General features: G+C 40.5%; 2 protein-coding genes across 2 annotated transcripts in view; one reads left to right on the top strand and one right to left on the bottom strand.

Moving 5' to 3' along the window:
• phactr1 (phosphatase and actin regulator 1) overlaps positions 1-14,405 on the bottom strand; it is a 64,792-nt gene extending 50,387 nt beyond the window's left edge. Inside the window, exons 1-2 of the mRNA XM_074667762.1 lie at positions 14,374-14,405; positions 11,191-11,549 (exon numbers count right to left, since the gene is read on the bottom strand). Of these exons, the coding sequence (XP_074523863.1) occupies positions 11,191-11,549; positions 14,374-14,390 (376 nt within the window). The 5' untranslated portion in view covers positions 14,391-14,405. The remainder of the gene's footprint in view (positions 1-11,190; positions 11,550-14,373) is intronic.
• Positions 13,764-22,630, top strand: LOC141788734 (NAD-dependent protein deacylase sirtuin-5, mitochondrial-like). Its single transcript, XM_074667766.1, has 9 exons — positions 13,764-13,848; positions 15,858-15,970; positions 16,050-16,183; positions 16,724-16,953; positions 18,468-18,551; positions 20,742-20,795; positions 20,941-21,064; positions 21,413-21,528; positions 21,635-22,630. Exons 2-9 carry the CDS (start codon positions 15,868-15,870, stop codon positions 21,705-21,707), a joined length of 918 nt encoding a protein of 305 aa, XP_074523867.1. The 5' UTR covers positions 13,764-13,848; positions 15,858-15,867; the 3' UTR covers positions 21,708-22,630.
• The last annotated feature ends 576 nt before the right edge of the window (positions 22,631-23,206 follow it).

Here is a 23,206-nt window from a genome sequence, read left to right as displayed (position 1 = left end):
GTCTCAGTTTCTCATTATTTTGACTTTTTATCTCATAACATTAATTTAGTGAGCTTTTAATTTAACTTTCTGTTTCTTATAAGTGGCTTTCTTTCTTAAATTCAACCTTTGAACTAATTTTTCTGACATTTTGTTATAATTGTAACACTAACCTTATAATTTAGACTTTTTGTTCTGTTAATAAGGCTGTCAGATAATTTTGACTGATTGTTTTCATCAAGTTTAGTCTCTGTTTATCAATAGCACTTTTTTGGACTTCTCTCCTCTATTAACGTAATTTATCCATACATTGTATTAATTTAGTTTTTTTTGTGTTAATGTAAGCATGTGGTGATTTATTCTCCTGTAAAGCAGCGTACAGAGAGACAAAGAGGGGCACTCCCACCAGCTCAAAGTTGCAGTGAAATATGAAAAGAGGCGATAGATGCAGCAAACATAGAGGCTTGTTGTTTCTGTATGAGTAAGCCGATCCTTTCAGCGCATTCACAAGACGTCAAGGACACATGCAGTTCCTTATAGCGAGTGGCAATGACTGTAAACAAACCTTGTTTACAAGAACACTCAATTGATTATCCTCGGTCAGCACAAACAAAGCATCTATTCCTGCTGGAACAAAGCGGGAGGGAACATTGATTTATATAAACTGTAAATCCAGAGCCCTCATTTCAGGACACAGACTGCACGCCAGTTTGATAAAGGGAAGGTGATGGAAACTCGAAAGAAGAAATTCAGCTCTGCTTGATCAATAATCTCATTTTAGAAGTGAGACTATTTCAAGATGACTTATTAAGTCTTCACTGGGTCTTTCTGTCAGATAAGATGGGATTCTTAGGATTTGCTTCTGTACTGAAGTGGTAAAAATCTCATCTTACTCTTCTTCTGTCTTAAATTAAGTCTTAGTTTGAGATAAAGTTTTAAGAAGACGTTTCTGTAAGGTGTCCAAAGAATCTTTATATACAATGGGAAAAATAAGTATTGAACGCGTCAACTTTTTCTCATCACATTTATTTCCAAAGATGCAGTTCAAACAAAATTTCTCCCAGACATTGGTATTAACTCAAACAACACACTCATGAAAAGAAATCACAACGTTCAGGTCCATAAATAATGATTATGGTGAATTAAGTACGATAACACAGGAAAAAAGTGTTGAACACACTAACTGAGACTCATCTAATACTTAGTGGAGAAGCCTTTGTTTGCAATGACAGCTTCCAGAAGCTTCTTGTATGTTTGAACTAATGGCCCACACTGCTCAGGTGTGATTTTGGCCCATTCCTCTGCACAGATTGTCTTTAAATCTGGAATATTCTTTGGTGCCCTCTGGTGAACCCTTTTCTTTACTTCTTTCCACAAATGTTCAGTTGGATTGAAGTCAGGTGATTGACTAGGCCATTCTAACAGATTGATTTTCTTTTTTTGAAACCATTTGAGAGTCAACTTTGCCGTGTGCTTTGGATGGTTGTCCTGCTGGAAGGTCCAGCCACGTCTCATCTTCATCATCCTGGTGGATGGCAGCAGATTCAGATCAAGAATTTCCCCATACATGGCTCCATTCATTGCTCCGTCAATTATATGAAGTTTACCAACACCATGAGATGAGAAACAACCCCATGCCATGATGCTTCCACCTCCAAACTTCACTGTTGGTGTAGTGTTTTTTGGCTGATGTGCAGTGCCATTTCTCCTCCAAACATGGTCTGTAGTATGACAGCCCAAAAGTTCAGTTTTGGTCTCATCTGACCAGACAACATTCTCCCAGTATTCTACAGGCTTGTCAAGATGCTGTTTAGCAAACTTTAAACCAGCTTCAACATGCCTTTTCTTGAGGAATGGAGTCTTGTGGGCTGAGCATCCATAGAGGCCATGGCAGTGGAGTGCATTGCCTGTTGTTTTCTCTGTAACAATTGTACCTGCTGCCTCCAAGTCTTTCTGGAGCACTTTCAGGGTGGTCCTTGGCTCGTTGAGTACTCTTCTGACTATCTTTCTGACTCCCTGGTCAGAAATCTTCAAGGAGCTCCTGTGCGTGGCCTGTTGATGGTAAGGTGGTGCTTCTTCCACTTGTGAATAATGGCCCCAACGGTGCTGACTGGAATATTCAGGTGCTTTGATATAAGTCTGTAACCAGTTCCATTCTGATGCTGAGCAACAATCAGGTTGTGAATGTCTTCAGAGAGCTCTTTGCCTTTACCCATCATGAGGTGTGTGGTATTTAACTGCTTGGTGAAAAAACGAGCTTTTTATAGGACCATCAATTTGCTCTAGCCCAGCTGATGTTGGTTTGCACTAATTGGAAGTTCAAGTAATAATTACTGACAGATTTCAGGTGGTATGGTGCATTTCCTTGCCAAAGTATACAGCCTTTCCATGGTGTGTTCATAATCATTATTTATGGACCTGAACGTTGTGATTTCTTTTCATGTGTGGATTATTTGAGTTAATACCAATGTCTGGGAGAAATTTTGTTTGAATTGCAGCTTTGGAAATATATGTTGCAAAAGATGCAAAGATGCATCGAAGCTGGTTTTCCCATGATTCCCACATTTCGCTCCTGTCCTCTGACATCACAGCAGCTAAGAGACCTTCCCCCTCGTCTTCATTGTCAACCTCAGTCTGAGTCACTGGCCTCGTTCAGCAGCTCAGGTTTTCTCTCCCAGCACAAAGGTTAGCCTGTCTGAGCTGAATGGATGGATCCACGTGCCAGCAGAGGAAGAGTGAGGGGGTTTTGTAAGAGTGGTGGGAGACAGCGAGGCAGGAAACACTCCTCTGCATTCAGAGCTCTCACACTCCCTGGCTGTGCTGGTGTATTCTGCACAGGTAGCTCTGCCATCCTGCTGCTCAGGGCCGGCCGGGCTAATGTATGCAGATAGCAGCAGACAATGAGTGCTACACAGATAGTGGGTGGTGGTTTGTTTGTGCAACGTTCCCACCATATTCAATGGACTACTGCCAACTCGGTGTCTTTATGTCGCTACGATTTAAAAAGCCTCCATCATGCCACCCTATCCTCCTCCTCCTCCTCCTCCTCACACTCTTCCTGCTCCTCCACCTCCACTCGTTTAAGCTCCCTCTGTCTCAGCCTTTCATTCAGGTCTGTATTAGAGCTCCCTGTGTTTGAATGAGAGCATGGTAATGCCTGCGTCTTGGTCTTTGTGAGGACGGTTAAGCTCTAACCGGGCTGACCTGGATTTACATGGCTGGAGCAGAGCAGTGCAGCCTGGGACCAGGACTGACTCAAGGGCAGTAGAAACGCCAAAAAACAGACTCTGAAATGGATCTGCTTGAATAAACTGACATGAAAACTAGACTGTGCTCATAATTTTCCCTGAACCACGACAGATTTACTCACAGGTCCATTATTGTACCTGCTTTCTTCTGGGAAATCATGGCTCTGACTCACAGAACTTTATGATACTCCACCAAATGCCTCCATAAAACAGCGAATACAACCTAGTTTCCGAATTACCCAGGCTCTAAAGTGTGAATACAACATAATGTGGCGATTTGCACAACATCGAAACCAATTTTCCATTGAGAACAGCACAAAAAGGACTTCTCAAATGTCAGATCAGAGAAACGTTTCAAAAAAGGACTGAGAAGTTTATACACGTTGTTCTTTGTTGGTTTGTCCACGACAGCATCACAGATGATAACAGGTGGAAAAAGGTAATGCAATGACAGAGATGTACCAGTACAGTTTGATACAGGTCGGATCGGTAAAGCCTGATCCTGGGCCAACCATGCTCTCCTTGGTAGGTGGCGCGTAAGCGGGATGCTGATAGCCGTGTCAGCTACATATTAGCATGACAGCATAGCAGCACGACTTTAGCCCCGCTTCCACCTAGCAGTCCGCTTTAGATCAGTACAGTTTGGCATTTCTAAAGCAAACCGTGCCCCCTCCTGTTAGGCGGCGCGTAAGCTCGATGCCAACAGCCACATCAGTAACATAATAGCTTGATACCATAGCAGCGCAACACAGTGTGCCCCGCTGATGAATCCAACGAAAAAAAACATACGTACACAAAGAGCAAACTTTTTCGTCCTCTTTGTGATCGGCATGTGGCTTTTTGTTACAAAACACACTCAAGCGAAGGCTGTGTGCCACCAGGAGAAATGCAGCCGCTTCGCACAGGAAGTGATGATTCTTTTGGCCAATCAATGGTCTGCAGTGATGTAGCTCCACCTTCCGGGATCGGATTGGTTCAGTCTGGCCCCCATATGAAAGGGTGCCGTAAAGTGGGATGGCTCGTCTTGGTTATTTGGGGATCTGCCCCAGGATTAGTCAGTGGAAATACTGAACTGTGTGGTACCGAGACGAACACAACTGAACTGCTTGGTGGAAAGGGGCTAGAGTGTTCACAAATAGTAAATCCAACAAAGAAGAAAACATGTTACAGTCAACAAAGACCAATGACCATGGAACCATGAAACGTTGTTTGGCGACGCCATTTTCAAAACAAAAAGAAAGTTATCGTCAAAAAGTTGACCAGAGATTTAAACATGGCAGGGTTATGTGTTGGGTACCAGAATAGTGGGACGGTACAAGTTGGTAATTCGGGGATCTGTCCTGGTTTTAGTCAAACGAAACACCACAAAATGTGTGCCATACTGAGACAAACTGAACTAAACTGCTTGGTGGATACTGGGTTCAAAGGTGAAACCCTCTCTTCAATACTGTTAAAGAGTTTAAGGTTTAAAGCCTTTGCACATTGTGGCAACGCAAATAAGCAGCACAAAATTGCAAACAATTTGGAGGTGTCATATTCAATCTCTGCAGCTACTCTTCTCTAAACAATGTTTTTGGAATTGGTGTCTTTGTAGTTTTTATGTCTTTTGTCAGATAAAACCAGGTGCTGTGACATGAACAATATCAATGTTGAATATTTTGGTATTTGACTTGTCAACAACAAGCGTTCTGATTGTGGGATGTGTACTCGTTGCAAGACCTCAGTCCAAAAAAACAAATACCGCAATTTTGCTTAGTGGAATAACGTTGCTGGTGTTAATGCTTGCATTGAAAAACAGTAGGTTTGAAAAAACTAAACAATGTGCAAAAAATATGCGTCTGGTGTGCAAAGGGTTTTATGTGTTGGGTACCAGAAAGTGGGATGGTACGAGTTGGTAATTTTGGGGACCTGTTCTGGTTTTAGTCAAAGGAAACGCCACAAAATGTTTGCTGTACCAAGACCAAACTAAACTGCTTGGTGGAAACGGGGCTATAGTGTACAACGCAAGTTAATTCAACAAAGAAGAAAGCACGTCACAGTCAACAAAGAGCAACGACCATGGAACCATGAAACTCTGTTTGGTGACGCCATTTTCCAAACAAAAAGAAAGTTATCTTCATAAATTAAAATCAAGAGCCAAAAATGGTAGGGTTATGTGTTAAAGTGACGCTTCTTTCCACAAATCAAGGGGTCGCCGTGTTTCTAACTCCACCTTCTGGGGTCAGGTTGGTAAGTCTGGCACCCCAACAGAAGGGTACCAAAAAGTGGGATGGTACGGGTCTGTAATTTGGGGGCCTGTTCTGGTTTTAGTCAAAGGAAATGCCACAAAATGCGTGCCATACCAAGACAAACCAAACTGAACAGCTTGGTGGAAACAGGGTTTAAAGGTGAAACCCTGTCTTCAATACTGTTTAAAGAGTTTAAGGTTTAGAGTTTAAACTCTCTGAAGAAAATAACGATCATAACTGGAACTGTAAGGAGGAAAATCTGACCTGCAGAAAGATCAACTTTTCTTTATCAGAGTTTGTGCTCAGCACTGTTTACTCTGTTTCTAAATCTAGCTCCAGGTCAAAGTCACCTCTCTGCCCCGCTGTACTATTCCATCTCTTCAGCTTCCACATTTACTGCGTGGTCGACTGCATTTCTTTCACTGGTCAGAAGCAGTTGTTAGCTTTCTGTTGAAAACTCACAAAGGACTAAAGAGTTAAACATCAAAAATGAAAATCTAAAGACAGACCTGAAATTCATAACTTCATGGGGTAAACCCTGTTAGAGACTGATGGCTGGTGACAAAATGAATGAGTTCATTTCATTTGTTGTACGATTAATTGATTTATTGACTATCATCCCAGGCCTATTTGCGATTGCCTTTTCTGTTTGAGGAAATACGTTGGAGAGTCTTTTGTTTTTGTTTAGCTATCATCACTCTCTCTCAGTTTTGTGTATTTCCATGTGTTTGTATTGTTATCTACCTTGTTGCTAGGCGCCACCCTGTTGGTTGTGGCTGCCTGTTGCAGCAGCTCTCTCTTCTTTGTCTGTTTCTTGTCATTCTTTTGTCTCTTTTTCATCATCTTTGCATTTGGAGTGGATCATTACTTTGTATGGCTCATTTGTTGGTCATTGACACCAAACTGGTTTTGTCTTCAGTGATATTTTTACTACTTTTTCTCCTGTGTTTTGTCTGGAGATCCTACATGTAACCATAGCTGTATTGTTTACATGTGAAATTAGCTATTAGCAGCCTGTAGCATGTCAATGCTAGCTGGTGCAAGGCCGGATGTTTCCCCAAAAGGTGAGGAGAAGAAGGTGAGGACATCGTGCAACATGGGCCTGTCCTTCCATCCATCGTTATCGGGAACGTAAGATCTATCTCCAATAAGATGGATGAGCTAGCCGTGCTAACCCAGCAACAGAGGGAATACCAGAAGGCAGAGTAGCATCATGCTATTCACAGACATGGCTAACAGAGCTAACACCAGACACCAACGCCATATTGGAAGAACTTAATAATAAATAAAGTATTTTTCTATTCTATTTCTATTCTTTTCTTGTGTGTAAATTTGAATTTACACTTGGCGGAAGTCATAAAAAGAGAAACACAACTTTGTGGATCGGCAACAGTTGAGGAGGTTTCTAGAATGCTGGGTTCTAAGATGTTGTTGGGCCCTTAAGGAGGCAGTAGCTGAAAAGATACACTTACTACATACTTGCACAGATTTCTTCTTCTTTTGCTAATTTTTTCCTTCTGAGCATTCATTTTACAGATTTATTTGTGACCTTTAAAAATAATTGCAGCAAATATAACAGAAAATCAATCTCAGTGATTAGTTTTCCTCGATTTTAGACAAAATTCGAAGACAACATTGGATTTGAAAAGGTTAAAGAATTCAGTTTCACGCTGTTTATTTGAATATTAGACCGAGAAAATTTTTAATATCTATTTTTTTTTACTTTTCTTTCCTTCAAACTTTCCCCAAACACAAGAATCCTGTCAATGACAAGATAGAGTAAAAAAAATCATGCAGCAGAGTGATGAGTCTGCAGAAATGGAGGAAAAATCTGCAGAGGATCATCGCGTCTGGGTTCAGCACTGAATGTGGCTGAAGAGGGTCAGACTCAAGGGAGCAAGGAGCAACGCTGAGCCGTCTGGCAGAAACCACGGTGCTACACTCTTGTTTACTAAATCTATTACTCACACGCACACACACACACACACACACACACACAGCCTCCCTCCCACATATGCACACACACACACATGCACAGCAGGCATGCATGTAACACAAGCAGAGTGAAGATGGCGAGGATATTGGTCACACGTGAATGGTGACACACATCAAAGAAAGAAAGGAGTGGGCTGGATTTATGCAAAACAACAGCAGCTAAACACACACACACACACAGCAGTGAAGGGGGATCAGGGGAGTGGGTGGATTCACAGTGGGGGAACAAAATATGAGATTAGAGCAAAGAAATCTGGTTTGGGGATGAAACCGGAGAGGTGTGAAGAGTGATTTCCCTTTCCTAATGTGGCTGGCAGTGCCCTCGCTGGATTCTCCATGATGCCACACCAGCCGCCTCACGCAGCTGCAGCCTCACGCCCGCTCTGTTCCCAGCATCTGGCCAGAGGCAGCACTGTCAGCGAGACACAGCACCACCCTCCTCCATCCTCCTCCTCCTCCTCCTCCTTCAGCATCAAGCCTTGCCTGATGAGGAGCTCCAAGAATGAAAGAATAGTGCTTTAAAGAGGCTTGGTGAACGCCGCTGAGAGGTGACAGCAAACAAAATGGAGAGGAGGATTGTTGAGCAGGGCCGCAGAGAGGGCAGCTGACAGAGATTATGAGGAGGTGGGTCTGAAAACCATGAGTCATAAAGGTCCAAGAGGGCTAAAAGGGAGCAGGGGGTGAGAGGAGGGGGGTAAGCATGTGAGTAATTCCTGATCTCATTAAGATTTATGTAACAGTGTCTTTTCACATGCGTTCAGCCCCTTCAGCTCCAGGCGCTAAATAAAGTCACGTATGTTTTAAGCGGGGGAGCTTTGGCTTGGTTTAATGATTGGATTATTTGATCCAATTGGAAGCAAGAGTCAGATTATTTCACTCCCATCATTCAGCACCACTTCTGGCTCTTATAATGAAGCCAGATGAAGCTCTGTTTTATGACTTATGAGTGCTGCTGTTTGTGCACTTTTGATAAACGGTTTGATTTTTCTGTAAGACAATATTTCTCTGATGTTTGGGAGAAGATCTTTAATGAAAGACTGAACATTACTGAACTGTTTGTGTTACTTATAACCTCTCTCATCTGTTGGAAACAAAACAAATGGATGACTCTTTTTATACTGGCGCTCTTGGCTACTTGATTCAAAATGTCAGCTCTGATGCACTTTTCTGTTTTTGCTGCATTACCATTCTAGAGGGTGTAAAAGTTTACAAATGAGTATTAATTTGTGCCAATTTTTGCCTTTTACCCAAAACATCAACAGTCTTATCCCACAGTAGGGAATGCAGGCTATTAGTTAACACTGGTATCTGATTGGTCAATACCCAAAGCCCAGGTATAGGTATCTGGAAAGTTGGATTAGTGCATCCCTAGTAGTATCAGGTCACAATGATGATTAAAACGTGTTCAGCAAGTTTTTTTATGATGAAAAACTGGCTCAGTATTTACAAAGACTACTGGATTTTTTAATTTAGGTGAACCTTGAATAGGTCTGTATGGGAAATGATATATAATATAATATAATATAATATAATATAATATAATATAATATAATATAATATAATATAATATAATATAATATGATATAATATAATATAATATGACCAAATAAAATAAAATAAAATATTATATCAAATAATATAATTTAATTTAATTAAGTATGACCAAATATAATATAATATAATAAAATATATAATATAATATAATATAATATAATATAATATAATATAATATAATATAATATAATATAATATAATATGACCTAATAAAATAAAATATAATATAATACAGTAGAATAGAATAAGATAAAATAAAATAGCTCTCTGTTGTTATTGTTGTAAACAACGTAAGGCAGTTTTCATCTCTTTATCTCTTTATAATATGTCAGCTGGTAAAAAAGAACAATAACAAAATAAAAATACAATAAACAAAGTAAGAAATGTTCTGATTGTGTGTTTATTTAACATTTTGTGAGAGAGGAGGAAGATAAAATAAGCCTTTTTGCTACTTTCTACTCCTTTTCATTTGTTTCAGATTTTTTATTTTCATATTATACTTTATTAAAACTACAAGTTTTATGTCAACATGAATGAAATAAAGACAAACTAAACTGAACTTAAATGGGCAAGAAAAATAAAAGTAGCAAATGCATTGGGAAAATATTGCACTTATCAAAATAATAAAAAAATAAGTTTATTTCAAATCAAATGATCAAACACAACTAAATGTGTGGTTCTATTAAATCCTTTTATATTTCTGCAAGCATTAAAACATGTAAGAATTCTTCTTTCCTTTAGAAATTCATATGTGTGCAGTATATTTAAAAAAAATAACAACACAAGAGTAAATGCTTTGGCTAAAATAAATAAATAAATAGAATTAAAAATAAAAAATCTGGAACAAGACGTCTGCTGCACTTGTTGTATGCATGTTTTTATTCCTGAATCCTATCAATGCATTTATGGGATTTTTCTATACTACCAGGACCACCCTTTATTTATGGGCACTATATCCTTAAAATAAAAAGAAACTGTCTACCGTACTTAAGCTAGCTCCTTGTTTCCTTTAAAGAGCTGATTGTCATACAATACATCACCAATGTTCCTCTGTGCATTGATCCTTGTGTCTAAATTGTATTCAACAGCGTGAATCCTTGTATGAATATAATAATTGATCAGCGAATGCTTAAATAAGCAGTGTTGGGTACAAAAAAAGGAAGAGAGACAGCAGAACAAAAGCCAGGCAGGAGAATCTTCTAGAGTTGGCAGCTGTCTGACATGAAAATATAGGCTCAGTCTAACCATGATCACCATACTGCTGTACACCATGTGACTGTCACATAGGCTAAATCTGGGGGAGGGTCCATACAGTCTACATGCGGTAGCTTATAGCAGGGGGGGAGAGGGGGAAAGCCCCTCTCATACATACATGTAATGTGAATGATAAGAACAGAGAAATCCGTCCACATCCTCCAGGCTGTGCTGTGCTCGGTGGCATTTTCAGCACCACGGGGCAGTGGACAGCTCCGCGCTGATGAGAGATCCACGCAGACTCCCTCAGGGAAACGTTTCTGTGCAGGAATCTGCTTATTCTTAAATAAAGAAAGGGAACAAGCAAACATGCTCCTATAAATCTACATCAAGATGAGCCAGGCTCCCTGACAGCGTACCGTCGTGACCATGGCAACAAAGGAAACACTAACTTATCTAACCCGTTTTCACGCATACAAACCAGGTTTTGGAGAGGGGCTGGCACGCTACACCATCCTCACCCTGCTCTGCCTCCAAATGCATTAATAACACCTGCATTTTAAATGAGAAGCCAAGTTAGCACACAGCGTCTCACTGCAGCCGACAATCAAGGCGGAGTCTGGATGGAGCAGCAATCAATCGTCCTATAGGGGTGACTGGGTTCCCCATACCAAACCGTGCCCATATCACACACACACACACACACACACACACACACACACACACACACACACACGCGCACGCAGATGAGAATCCAGACCACGGGGGTTAATTCTTCTCCCTGTGCATGACTCACTGTGTGGTTCCCCTCCACCCAGGTGCAGCTGAGCACCACAATGAAAGCCCAAAGTCATGCTGCTGCGTGGGAACTGTCACTACACCGTGAAGGAGCTCCTCTCACGGCGAGAAACGATCCACTCCCTCCGTGGAGGCTGCTCATACACCCAGACACGCAGTGTGGAGCAGCGGTGTCAGTTTCACAGTCTGCCTACCTGTCTCCAGGTGCAAAGAGATCCTCGCCTCGTTGATGTAAGGCGTGTCACTCTTGGACCGGACCCTCCGGATCGGTCTGCGGTCTACCTCCTCCTCCGGGGCCGCCGCCATGTTCGGCCAGCCGGGCAGCGTCCACTGGCGACCGGCGGGACTGCGAGAGATTCGGCGCCGCAGCAGCAGCCTCTCGTGCACCCGCCCGGGCAGACGGTGTAGGAGGGGGGCGGGCTGTTGTAATGGTGATGGAGGGAAAGGAGGAAGGGAGGCAGGGAGAGGGGGAGAGGAGGGGGTTTGATGAGCTTCTTGGTCGCTTTCTTTTCCTGGAAGTTGGCTCCACCTGAACACTGGCCAATGAGAAACACTGGAGCACACCATGTTAACTCTCCAGCGGATCAACCAAGACATGGAACAATTGGCCAATTAATAAACCACAATGTGGGTGATAGATTACAGCAGGGGTCTGCAACCTCTACTTTCAAAAGAAAAAATGAACTTAAAAAATGTGCAAAATTTCAAAGAAATAGATGAAATGTCATAAATTTGCAAAAAAAAAAAAAAAACCTAAATAATGCAATTTCAAATTTTTTTTTATTTCCAAAAACTGTAAAAAAAAAAAAAACTTTCTAAAATTGCAAAAAAGAGTGGTTTTTATAAAGAATTCAAAAATTTGCAAAATCTTTTAAAAAAAATTGAATTATTTTTCTTAATTTGCAAAAATGTCAAAAATTGAAATGAAAAAAATAAAAAAAAAATCACAAAAAATTAAAGCTTTGTTTCAAGAGGTGATGCATTTTTAGTCCAAATTTTACATTTTGATTTCACTTAGTGTCTGTGTGTTGTTATCAAAATATTAAAATATTAAAAGCCCTTTATTTTAATAATATTCTAAAGCTACAAGAAGCCATTGCAAAGGAGTCAAAGAGCTGCATGAGGCTCCAGAGCGACAGGTTGAAGACCCCTGGATATTATCTCAAAGCAAAATGTCAACAATGTCACTGATTGCAGCTTAAAAAGTCAGAATATAGCGCAATGTGAAGATTTCACAATCAGATTGCATTTTTAATTATTAGTTGAATTTAAACTGAATGGGAAAACAGCAATGTATTAACAGGAATAAATCTCACACTTTCTGTTGCTGGTTATTTTAAATCTCTACTGTGCGAGATCCAAACACACCAGCATAGCTTCAACTACTATTGTAGGCCTTGATGCAAAGCTCACAAGCATGTCCACAAAAAAGCTCCAAAACATGTAAAGAAAAAAACTGTTTCCTTCCCTTTAGCCAACATGTCACCAGCTCTATTCATGAAATACCAAGAGGGTTGTCTCCAAGGTTTTTTAACATCAGTATTATTCAGAGTGTGAACAAAGATGAAGGAAATGACAGAATAGACTCTGATCAGACAAAGAACAAAGAAGCTTCAAGAGGTTTCACATCTAAATGAAGCTCACAAGGGAAACTACTACTACTACCAATGAAGCTGAATGAGCTACTCTCACAACAGCAATGTAAAAAATATTCAGACTAATAGATTGATTCATATCCTGAATAAAGCAACAGCAATTTCATTAGAAGTATCAAACATTTGTATTTTGTTTTGATCTGAAGATGAACAAAATAACCCACATTATTCCTTCAAACAAAGAAATATTTATTTTGGGAAGATTTTGTAATACCAAAGTCACACAAAATCTTTATATTTTATTTATTATTTGTTTGAGTGACCTGTCTTAAAACACTAGGTTTTAACCATAGAGGTTTTAACTCTTGGGTTCACATTGTTCCTTCCTGTCTGTTCTTTTGATCTAATACTGGCCTCTAGTGGTAAAAGCAGGGTGTGCAATTGATTGTGAATATTTGTACTTTTTTCCCCCAAAGAACAAAGCACCCAAAGAAAAAGACTAGTTATAATTTATTTATTTATTTGTGCCATGGATTAAGATGAAATCACACAGATCATGTAAAATATGAATTAGGCACTACTGTAGTTGGTATAAAACTAAAACCTTAGCCCAAAGATACGGTGTTTGGAAATTGTGTGAGTGTATTTACATCATAGAATATAATATTTAAACCATATATCTGATTGCTTGCATGTGTTTCCAAATATTAAATATTTTTCATCCTAGCACTAGATTTAATGTGCAAAAAAAAAAAAAAAAAAAAAAAAAAAAATTATTTACATTAGCCAGGAAAATTTAGTGAAATAAATTGAGATAACATCAGAAATATTAAGATTTAGCTCCATCTATATCATCACTGTTACTTATTGCCAGTATGCTAAGATGCCAATAATTTATTCATGTGTTTAAATACATTAACACATGTGTGAGTCTATGTTGAATATTGTGTACCTTGTATTATATTTTTAAAAAACAATATTTATGTCAGTAATCCCTTTCATTTTGCTTTTTCTCTGTACTTTGTCTAAAAATGCTAATAATAGAAAATTAAATACTGGTGCTCAAATAACTGCTGTAATACAAATGCTCCCCCTGCTGGTTGTGTGTGTTCCGGATGGGTTGTTTTTTACCTCGCTGAGCCTCCTGATTGGCTCTTTCCTTGACAGCTAACTCATTCCACCAATCACTGCTCATCCAACGAAAGCGAAACAAGCGACGGACTTCCTGCTTCCTCCAGCTGATGGTCGGTCTGACAGGTAGCTTGTTAGCTTAGCGAATTTAAGACATTTAAACTGGACTCAAGCTTTCTATTTAATAACTCCCAATGGTGCCTTTACAACGCAATGCTAAGCCGTAGTATCTATGGAAACCAGCGCTCGCTCGTTAGCGTGCTAACTTGATGCTAACTGGCTGTTAGCTTACAGCGAGCTATGACACTTGCTGCTTTCCAGCATGGGGCAGGGTCTAATCTGAGTCTGGCAGTTCATGCTTGGCAGATATGTGCAGGAAAGGTCACGGCCATCGTATTTCTGCAGTGTTAATGGTATACATTCAACAATGTCAGCATTAGCCTGTGAAGACAGCTGGTTAGCATTATACGCTTTGTTGACTCAAACGACCTTTTAGCTTTAAAAAGACACAATGACCTTCCTGAAAATATAGTCTCCACTTTTAAACTGTGCCCCTCCCCAAGCTCTGGCTATTATCGGTTTTAGACTCTTGAGGTTTCTGATTTTGGTGAGACAAACACTCATTCATGTGGTCATTTTGAGGATTTTTACCTCGTATTTGACAGCATTTCTTAGCCTTTGAGGTCACGACACCAGCTGCAGCTGAAGGAGTATTTCACCTTCATTTCCTAAATTAGCCTTCTCTTTGTTTGCCACATAAATATGCCAACCGGAAATGACGAGTGACTTTCATTAAGCTGTTATGTCCCTCGGTCCAGTTTGAAGAGTATAATGGGGGTTGAATTTATTGGTAATGGGAAATTCTTTCAAGTTTTTAACAGGTATACTCAGACAAGCCATGACATTATGACCAGCCTCAGGTGAAGGATTTTTTTCCCAAGCATTTTGTCCTTAAAGTTGACTACCAGGAAGCAGGATTTAGTGAATATTAAGACATGAGCAGCTTTAAGAAGGATCAGACTGCTGGAAAGGTTAATACTGGTCCGTATACAAAAAAAAAATGGCTGCACAAACGTTGCGTATTGGTTTGTTGGACACTTGAGTATCAGAACTGGAGGAGTGCAACAAGAAATGTTGGCCTCCAAATTTTCCAGATCCCAGTCCCGTCCTGCATCTTTGGGATGTGCTGGCTGATCCATTACAATTACACTTTCAGAGGACTTTTTAAATCATTTTTATTGTTTTTCGGAGAAGAAAGTCAGAATTCTGACTTTGATAAAAAAAAAAAAAAAAAGTATAGTTATTGAACCTTTTTTAACAGTGGCCCTAATCCTCTTCAGCTGACCTGATTGGTGTAAGCAAGTACAAACTATTCCAGCTTATTGAATCTTGATTATCAGTGCTCCAGTTGTAGGGATGGGTACCTTTCACATTTGAAGTGATATGGTACCGATACCTGGTACCTGGCAATTGGTATCAGTACTCAATGGTACTGATTTTTGGTACTTTTCTGTGTTTATGTGGTAATTATTATTAATTTAATCAAGAATAAAATTTGTCTATTTAACATATTTATTTGCAATATTTAACCTTGCGGTGCTGTGTTCATGTCCAGTATGGAAAATCACCTACTCTTCCACTCCCTCACTGTCACAAGGATGTGTTTAGGTACCTAAACATGGTACCATTTGATTTTATGTGAACTGGCATCTTGTACAACAGACAGAATTTGGTCGGTACCTTGTTCGGTACCCATCCCTATTCAGTAGGGCTTTCACAGAAAATACAAAATACGATAAAAAGATAAAAAAAAAAAAAAAAAGGAAATTTATTGTTTTATTGAGAAACCAAGAAAAAAGGCAAACTCAAACAGTATAAAAATCCCAAACATTCTTTTATTTCTTTTGAATAGACATCATATGTCCACAACATATTGATGAAGCTGAAAAGATACAAAAATCTGGCCCAAAATCAGTTGCCATATTGAATATTGAGACCTGTAAAAAGTAGGGATGGACCGATTATCGTCCGGGGCCGATTAGAATCTGTTTTTGCCCAAAAGGCTAATATATGTTCAAAATCAGCTGTGATATGATAGTAAATACTCACAGTTTTTTTGTTTTTTTATCCTTCAGTCATCACCCGATGATTCTCCGCCAGTTCATCTCAAGAGGTATCTCATATTCTCACCTATATGCTCGCCTGACGAGACCCTCAGGCTGCCAGACGATGGCCCGACCCAGTTCAGGTAATCTTTATGCTTCTGTCTCTACAAATCGGAGACCTCCTTTGTTCGTCTTTCCTTATGTTTTTGTGTTTACGTTCAGACCTGGCAGCATTCAGGGAGATTTTCTCCAAGGCCCAGAACATCGTCATCCTCACTGGAGCAGGGGTGAGTGCAGAGAGTGGCGTCCCGACCTTCAGAGGAGCGGGGGGCTACTGGAGGAAATATGAGGCACAGGTATGTGACCATACTCCACTTGTGAGTTTGAAGCCATGAGCCTGGACTCGTTTCAACAAGAACTGGATGTTTACTGCTGGACTTTTGTGTCACACAATGAGTTTCAGCAACATGTACCCAATATGCTGGTACTTTATTGATTGAATGTATGTATAGATGCTCACTCATTCTTTTTTTAATGGAAAACTGCACAATAAAAACTTACTTTTGCATTCCTGAAAGCTGCAAAACAGCGATAACATTTCATGAAAGAAAACATTTTAATGAGAGTTTAGCTCCAGCCCCTCTTTAAGCTGAGGCGTCTCTTTTCATCAAGCATTCCTGGGGAGTGCTCTAAAAATTTAACTCTGACTAAAAATAGTCCTGACTCAGAGAAGAAACTGACATACCTGATTCCTTTGAAACTTCATTTTTATTCTGGAGCTGAGCCGAGTCTGTGCTGTTTGTCTGACCTACATTTCAAACAGCTTTAGCGATAACAGCTTTTGAAGGGGCTCGCTTTTTTTGTCAATTAAAAATCACCCTTTCTTGTTTCTCTAGAGACTCGCCACCCCAGAGGCCTTTTCCAGAAATCCCTCCCGTGTTTGGGAGTTTTACCACTACCGCCGCGAGGTCATGCTCACCAAAAATCCAAACCCCGCCCACCTGTCCATCGCAGAGTGCGAGGAGCGACTGAGCAAACAGGGACGCAGCGTGACGGTCGTCACTCAAAACATCGATGAGCTACATCGCAGAGCCGGATCCAAAAACATCCTGGAACTTCATGGCAAGTAGAAAACAAAACAAAACACTGAGTTATCTGTGAAAAAGGGGGTTTTAGAGCCAAAACACTGAATATTCTCTGAGTATTTTTTATTAAAAACATGTCCTTACACTGAGAAACTACAGTGGGGAAAATAAGCATTGAACACGTCAACTTTTTTCTCATCACATTTATTTCCAAAGCTGTAATTCAAACAAAATTTCTACCAGACATTGGTATTAACACAAATAATCCACACATGAAAAGAAATCATGACATTCATGATAACACAGAAAAAAAGTATTGAAAACACTGACTGAGACTCATCTAATACTTAGTGGAGAAGCTTTTGAGGGTCAACTTTGCCGTGTGCTTTGGATCGTTGTCCTGCTGGAAGGTCCAGCCACGTCTCATCTTCATCATCCTGGTGGATGGCAGCAGATTCAGATCAAGAATTTCCCCATACATGGCTCCATTCATTGCTCCGTCAGTTATATGAAGTTTGCCAACACCATGAGATGAGAAACAACCCCATGCCATGATGCTTCCACCTCCAAACTTCACTGTTGGTGTAGTGTTTTTTGGCTGATGTGCAGTGCCATTTCTCCCCCAAACATGGTCTGTAGTATGACAGCCCAAAAGTTCAGTTTTGGTCTCATCTGACCAGACAACATTCTCCCAGTATTCTACAGGCTTGTCAAGATGCTGTTTAGCAAACTTTAAACCAGCTTCAACATGCCTTTTCTTGAGGAATGGAGTCTTGCGGGCTGAGCGTCCATAGAGGCCATGGCTGTGGAGTGCATTGCCTGTTGTTTTCTCTGTAACAATTGTACCTGCTGCCTCCAAGTCTTTCTGGAGCACTTTCAGGGTGGTCCTTGGCTGGTTGAGTACTCTTCTGACTATCTTTCTGACTCCCTGGTCAGAAATCTTCAAGGAGCTCCTGTGCGTGGCCTGTTGATGGTAAGGTGGTGCTTCTTCCACTTGTGAATAATGGTCCCAACGGTGCTGACTGGAATATTCAGGTGCTTTGATATAAGTCTGTAACCAGTTCCATTCTGATGCTGAGCAACAATCAGGTTGTGAATGTCTTCAGAGAGCTCTTTGCCTTTACCCATCATGAGGTGTGTGGTATTTAACTGCTTGGTGAAAAAAACACCTTTTTTATAGGACCATCAATTTGCTCTAGCCCAGCTGATGTTGGTTTGCACTAATTGGAAGTTCAAGTAATAATTACTGACAGATTTCAGGTGGTATGGTGCATTTCCTTCCCAAAGTATACAGCCTTTCCATGGTGTGTTCAATACTTTTTTCCTGTGTTATCGTACTTAATTCCACACAATCATTATTTATGGACCTGAACGTTGTGATTTCTTTTCATGTGTGGATTATTTGAGTCAATACCAATGTCTGGTAGAAATTTTGTTTGAATGCAGCTTTAGAAATAAATGTAATGAGACAAAAGTTGACGTGTTTGTTGCTTATTTTCCCCACTGTATGTTGTTTCAGCTCTAACCTGTCACCTCTCTTGAATCACTCAGGCAGTTTGTTTCGAACCCGCTGTATGAGCTGCAGCCATGAATCAACCAATTACAAGAGCCCCATCTGCGCCGCTCTGGAGGGCAAAGGGTAAGAGCTTCATCTGCTGTCATTTGCTGAATTGGACGCGTTTTCCTCAGCAGCATGAAAACGTGTCCTAACAGATATCAATCTGTTTCCATTGAGAACAAAAATGCCAGCGTCAACGCAAACCTGCTTCGGGGTGTCAGATGTCAGGAGCTTAATAACACCTGACGACGCAGCCGAGCAAAAAACCTGTGACAGAAATGAAATGTCACTTTAAAAAGCTGCTTATCTGACATTTAGAAGAGATGCTTTTAATAGCTGAATTGCCCCGCTAATTAATTACATCTCTGCCGTCAACGAAGTGACGTACGAATGGGGCTACAATGCAAAACAAAGATCAGAGCCGATTATGTAATGTTAAACCTGATTTGTATCGGCTCTGTTAACAGTAACTGGGATTAAACTCTGATCCTGACATGAGCCAACGACTGTTCCCCAGAAAATGGAGCTGACGCAAATGTCTGGCTGTGATGAAATTCAATTAAAAGTCTCAAAGAAAAACACTTCACATGGAGGAAAGCATCAGGCGGTTTGAGTTTTGTTTTTTGTTGGAGAATAAAGTTGAAAAGTTCAATACTTAAATCATATGATGCAAGACAATTAGAAGTAGCACATCTAAGAAAAAAAAGTCGGAGAATAATTTAAGCTCTGACATATAGCTTTTATTTACCTCTACAAAAGAAATCCTACACTCATTTCTTTCCTGTGTATGGCTCTTAAAGAGTTCATCAAGTATATGCAAAAGAGTAATCTGAAGAATTAAATCAACTTTACTAACTGTAACTCAAAGCATAATTTTAGATTTGAGTTTTAAGTTTGGTCTGAAAAGATTTGATGTATTTCATTATGATTTAACTGTTTGTTTAACCTGTAAATAATAGGGATGGGTACCTTTCACAATTGAAATGATACAGCACCGATGCCTTTCTGCAATACTTGAACTTCCAATTAGTGCAAACCAACATCAGCTGGGCTAGAGCAAATTGATGGTCCTATAAAAAAGGACATTTTTTCACCAAGCAGTTAAATAGCACACACCTCATGATGGGTTAAGGCAAAGAGCTCTCTGAAGACATTCACAACCTGATTGTTGCTCAGCATCAGAATGGAACTGGTTACAGACTTATATCAAAGCACCTGAATATTCCAGTCAGCACCGTTGGGGCCATTATTCACAAGTGGAAGAAGCACCACCTTACCATCAACAGGCCACGCACAGGAGCTCCTTGAAGATTTCTGACCAGGGAGTCAGAAAGATAGTCAGAAGAGGACTCAACAAGCCAAGGACCACCCTGAAAGTGCTCCAGAAAGACTTGGAGGCAGCAGGTACAATTGTTACAGAGAAAACAATAGGCAATGCACTCCACCGCCATGGCCTCTATGGACGCTCAGCCCGCAAGACTCCATTCCTCAAGAAAAGACATATTGAAGCTGGTTTAAAGTTTGCTAAACAACATCTTAACAATGGGTAACATGGTGTTGGCAAACTTCATATAACTGACGGAGCAATGAATGGAGCCATGTATGGGGAAATTCTTGATCTGAATCTGCTGCCATCCACCAGGATGATGAAGATGAGACGTGGCTGGACCTTCCAGCAGGACAACCATCCAAAGCACACGGCAAAGTTGACTCTCAAATGGTTTAAAAAAAAGAAAATCAATCTGTTAGAACGGCCTAGTCAATCACCTGACTTCAATCCAACTGAACATTTGTGGAAAGAAGTAAAGAAAAGGGTTCACCAGAGGGCACCAAAGAATATTCCAGATTTAAAGACAATCTGTGCAGAGGAATGGGCCAAAATCACACCTGAGCAGTGTGGGCCATTAGTTCAAACATACAAGAAGCTTCTGGAAGCTGTCACTGCAAACAAAGGCTTCTCCACTAAGTATTAGATGAGTCTCAGCGTGTTCAATACTTTTTTCCTGTGTTATCGTACTTAATTCACCATAATCATTATTTATGGACCTGAACGTTGTGATTTTTTTTCATGTGTGGAATATTTGAGTTAATACCAATGTCTGGTAGAAATTTTGTTTTTGTTTTGAGGAAGTACAGATATCAAAAAGGAATCAGTTTCAGTATGAAATAAGATTTATCTCTAATCATTCTTTGTTTTGTGAATAAAGTGCATTAAGGTTAAATCCTCTTAAAGTGAAGTCAAATCTGTTTTTCTGTTTTTTTTGTCTTTAGAGCTCCAGATCCAGAGACTGATGACGCTGACATCCCTGTCCAGAACCTGCCCAGGTAACACAGTGTTTTTTTCTTGTGATATTTCTTGTTTTTGTGTTTTATTCTCACAAAGCCTTCTGTTTTTAGCTGCTCTACTCATCATTTCCTCTTTAGTGTTTCGCTCTTTTGGATGATGTGTGTGTCTTATGATGTGTTTCAGGTGTGAGCAGAGAGGCTGTAACGGCCTCCTGAGACCAGCTGTGGTTTGGTTTGGAGAGACTCTGGACTCAGACATCCTCACACGAGCAGAAAAAGTGTTGGACAGCTGTGACCTCTGTCTCGTGGTACGAGTGTTTGTGTGTACAAGTGTGTGTGTGTGCCTTATAAAACACACCTTCACCAAGGTCATTAAAGCCTCTTTCACACACACACTGAACTCCTGAACCTGTACATCGCCCAGAAGGGCTGCACGTGAGAACATACATGTCTGTTTTTATTGACCCAGACATTAGACGGACTTTTATCCCGTCAGGCTTCGAGGACAAGGTCTGTGTGTCTGAGAGTGTGTGTGTGTGTGTGATACAGCTACTTCATATTTCTCTTTGTCTGCATGTTTGTTGATCCTGCTTCTTTAAATGTTTATGATAAGAATATACTCACATGAAGACGTATTTACCTGAATCTCTCTGCAGGTTGGCACGTCATCCGTCGTCTATCCAGCCGCCATGTTTGCTCCTCAGGTGGCAGGCAGAGGTGTCCCCGTGGCCGAATTCAACATGGAAGACACGCCGGCCACCATGCGCTTCAAGTACGCTCTCCTGCTTGTCTAAAAACACCTCACGCTGCATCGTTTTCACATGTTGAGGTCACAGCCAAAAGCATTTACAGCTTTTTTTTCCTTGTTTTCACGTCAGGTTCCACTTCCACGGCCCCTGTGGCACCACGCTGCCCCCTGCGCTGGCACGCCACGAGTCGGAGAAGAACTGAAAACATCAGCTGCAAACAGACCAGACTGTCTAACACTGGAGGAGTTTATTGGTACAAAAACACAAAATAATCAGTGAAATATAACAATTACAAACTACGAACAATCAGGTGAAGGGATCTCAAAGACGATGAATGAAGACTTTATCCACGATGATATCCACAGGTACACACATGGCACTTTAAACGTTTGAATACACGGTGTTCACTGTTTAGTAAAATATTTCCTTTGAATTTACAACATTGTAGCAAAAATGATGCAAAAGAAAATCTAATTTCAAGGCTTTGAGCGTTTTTATTTTTGATTATGATAAATTCCACACATCTGCTGTCATGACAACTTTTGATGTTGTTAATAATTTGCATAAAATGCAGCGTTGAAACACAGCAGGTAGACTCCAGCTGCATTGAATGAATAGCTAGGACCTGACACTAGGGGGCAGTATTTGTCTGCTGTGGCTTCACCTCAAGTCTGAAGGAAAAAGTAACTCCTGCCAAAAGGATCAGGGAGATGTATAGTGTGTGTGTGCATGTGTGTGTGTAGACTGTAATGAACCCTCTGTGTGATGGCGTCCAGTGACTCTGCGTCCCTTCAGCCTGTCAGGAACTCATGCACGATCTGTTACATGTACGGAAAGGTTTGGACGTAAGTGAAGCAGTGGATTCACGTTGGAATAAAAGTACTGAACGTTCATACAAACTGCAGCACGTCTCTTCTGAGAAGGAGTGTGTTCATGTGTGTGTGCATGCTGCAGATGAGTGTATTGGAGCACTGCATGATGCTGAGGTAGCAGAGTGTAAACTATATGCTCTCTGCTCGATACGTCCTCTGTTCCACTTCGGCCAAAGATGTGATTGTGTGTGACATCTCTGTGCTGGACCACAACCAACCCCCACCCCCACCCCCCTCCTGTACTCCTCTTATCTCAGTGTAAACACACACCGCACAGGCTGGAGCACACAGGCTGGAGCACACAGGCTGGAGCAGCTCTGTGTTTGTCTTTTACTGCTGTTACTGCAAACCTGGGGTTAACAGGGGCATTGAAGAAACACTGGCTCAGCTCATTTTTTAAGTCTTACATTGTTTTAGTTGATATGAATAACCTAGAAATTGTGCTGAAGAGAGTGAACAAACTAATTGTGCATCATTGATACAAGTGGAACTAAACTACCTGCAGAGAGGGCCTAACATTTTCACTGATTGATCAATCTTCATTTAAAGCTGGGTTGACCTTCGAGGTTACTTTTAGAAATTGTAGGTACAATGAGCAGACCTGCATGCTGAGAGCTCTGTGACCCAGACGACACAGCTCCTTAAAGAGCTTTATAAGTCAATGTTTTTGTCTCATTTTCAGCAGAAAATGTCTTTTCAGACTTAAACTGAGCCACATTCCCCTGATGAAGTCCAGAAAATGTCTTGCTTCAAGTTTTTCAAAGACAAAAATTCAGACCTCATTTTTGTCTTTGAATAGCTTAAAACAAGACATTTTTCTAGACTGACC

Source organism: Halichoeres trimaculatus, unplaced genomic scaffold (genome assembly GCF_033239565.1).
Source record: "Halichoeres trimaculatus isolate MK-OKI-2021-1 unplaced genomic scaffold, fHalTri1.1 fHalTri1_scaffold_4, whole genome shotgun sequence".
Taxonomy (NCBI): domain Eukaryota; kingdom Metazoa; phylum Chordata; class Actinopteri; order Labriformes; family Labridae; genus Halichoeres; species Halichoeres trimaculatus.
Note: the sequence above shows the minus strand (reverse complement) of the source record. Positions and strands in the feature narration are given on the sequence as shown.

Bases quoted from the DNA above. Each gene is read 5' to 3' on its own strand.
- LOC141788734 (XM_074667766.1), top strand. From the start codon at position 15,868: ATGATTCTCCGCCAGTTCATCTCAAGAGGTATCTCATATTCTCACCTA. The intron at 16,184-16,723 runs GTATGTGACCAT...TTGTTTCTCTAG, and splicing joins GGAGGAAATATGAGGCACAG to AGACTCGCCACCCCAGAGGC. The intron at 16,954-18,467 runs GTAGAAAACAAA...TCACTCAGGCAG, and splicing joins ATCCTGGAACTTCATGGCAA to TTTGTTTCGAACCCGCTGTA.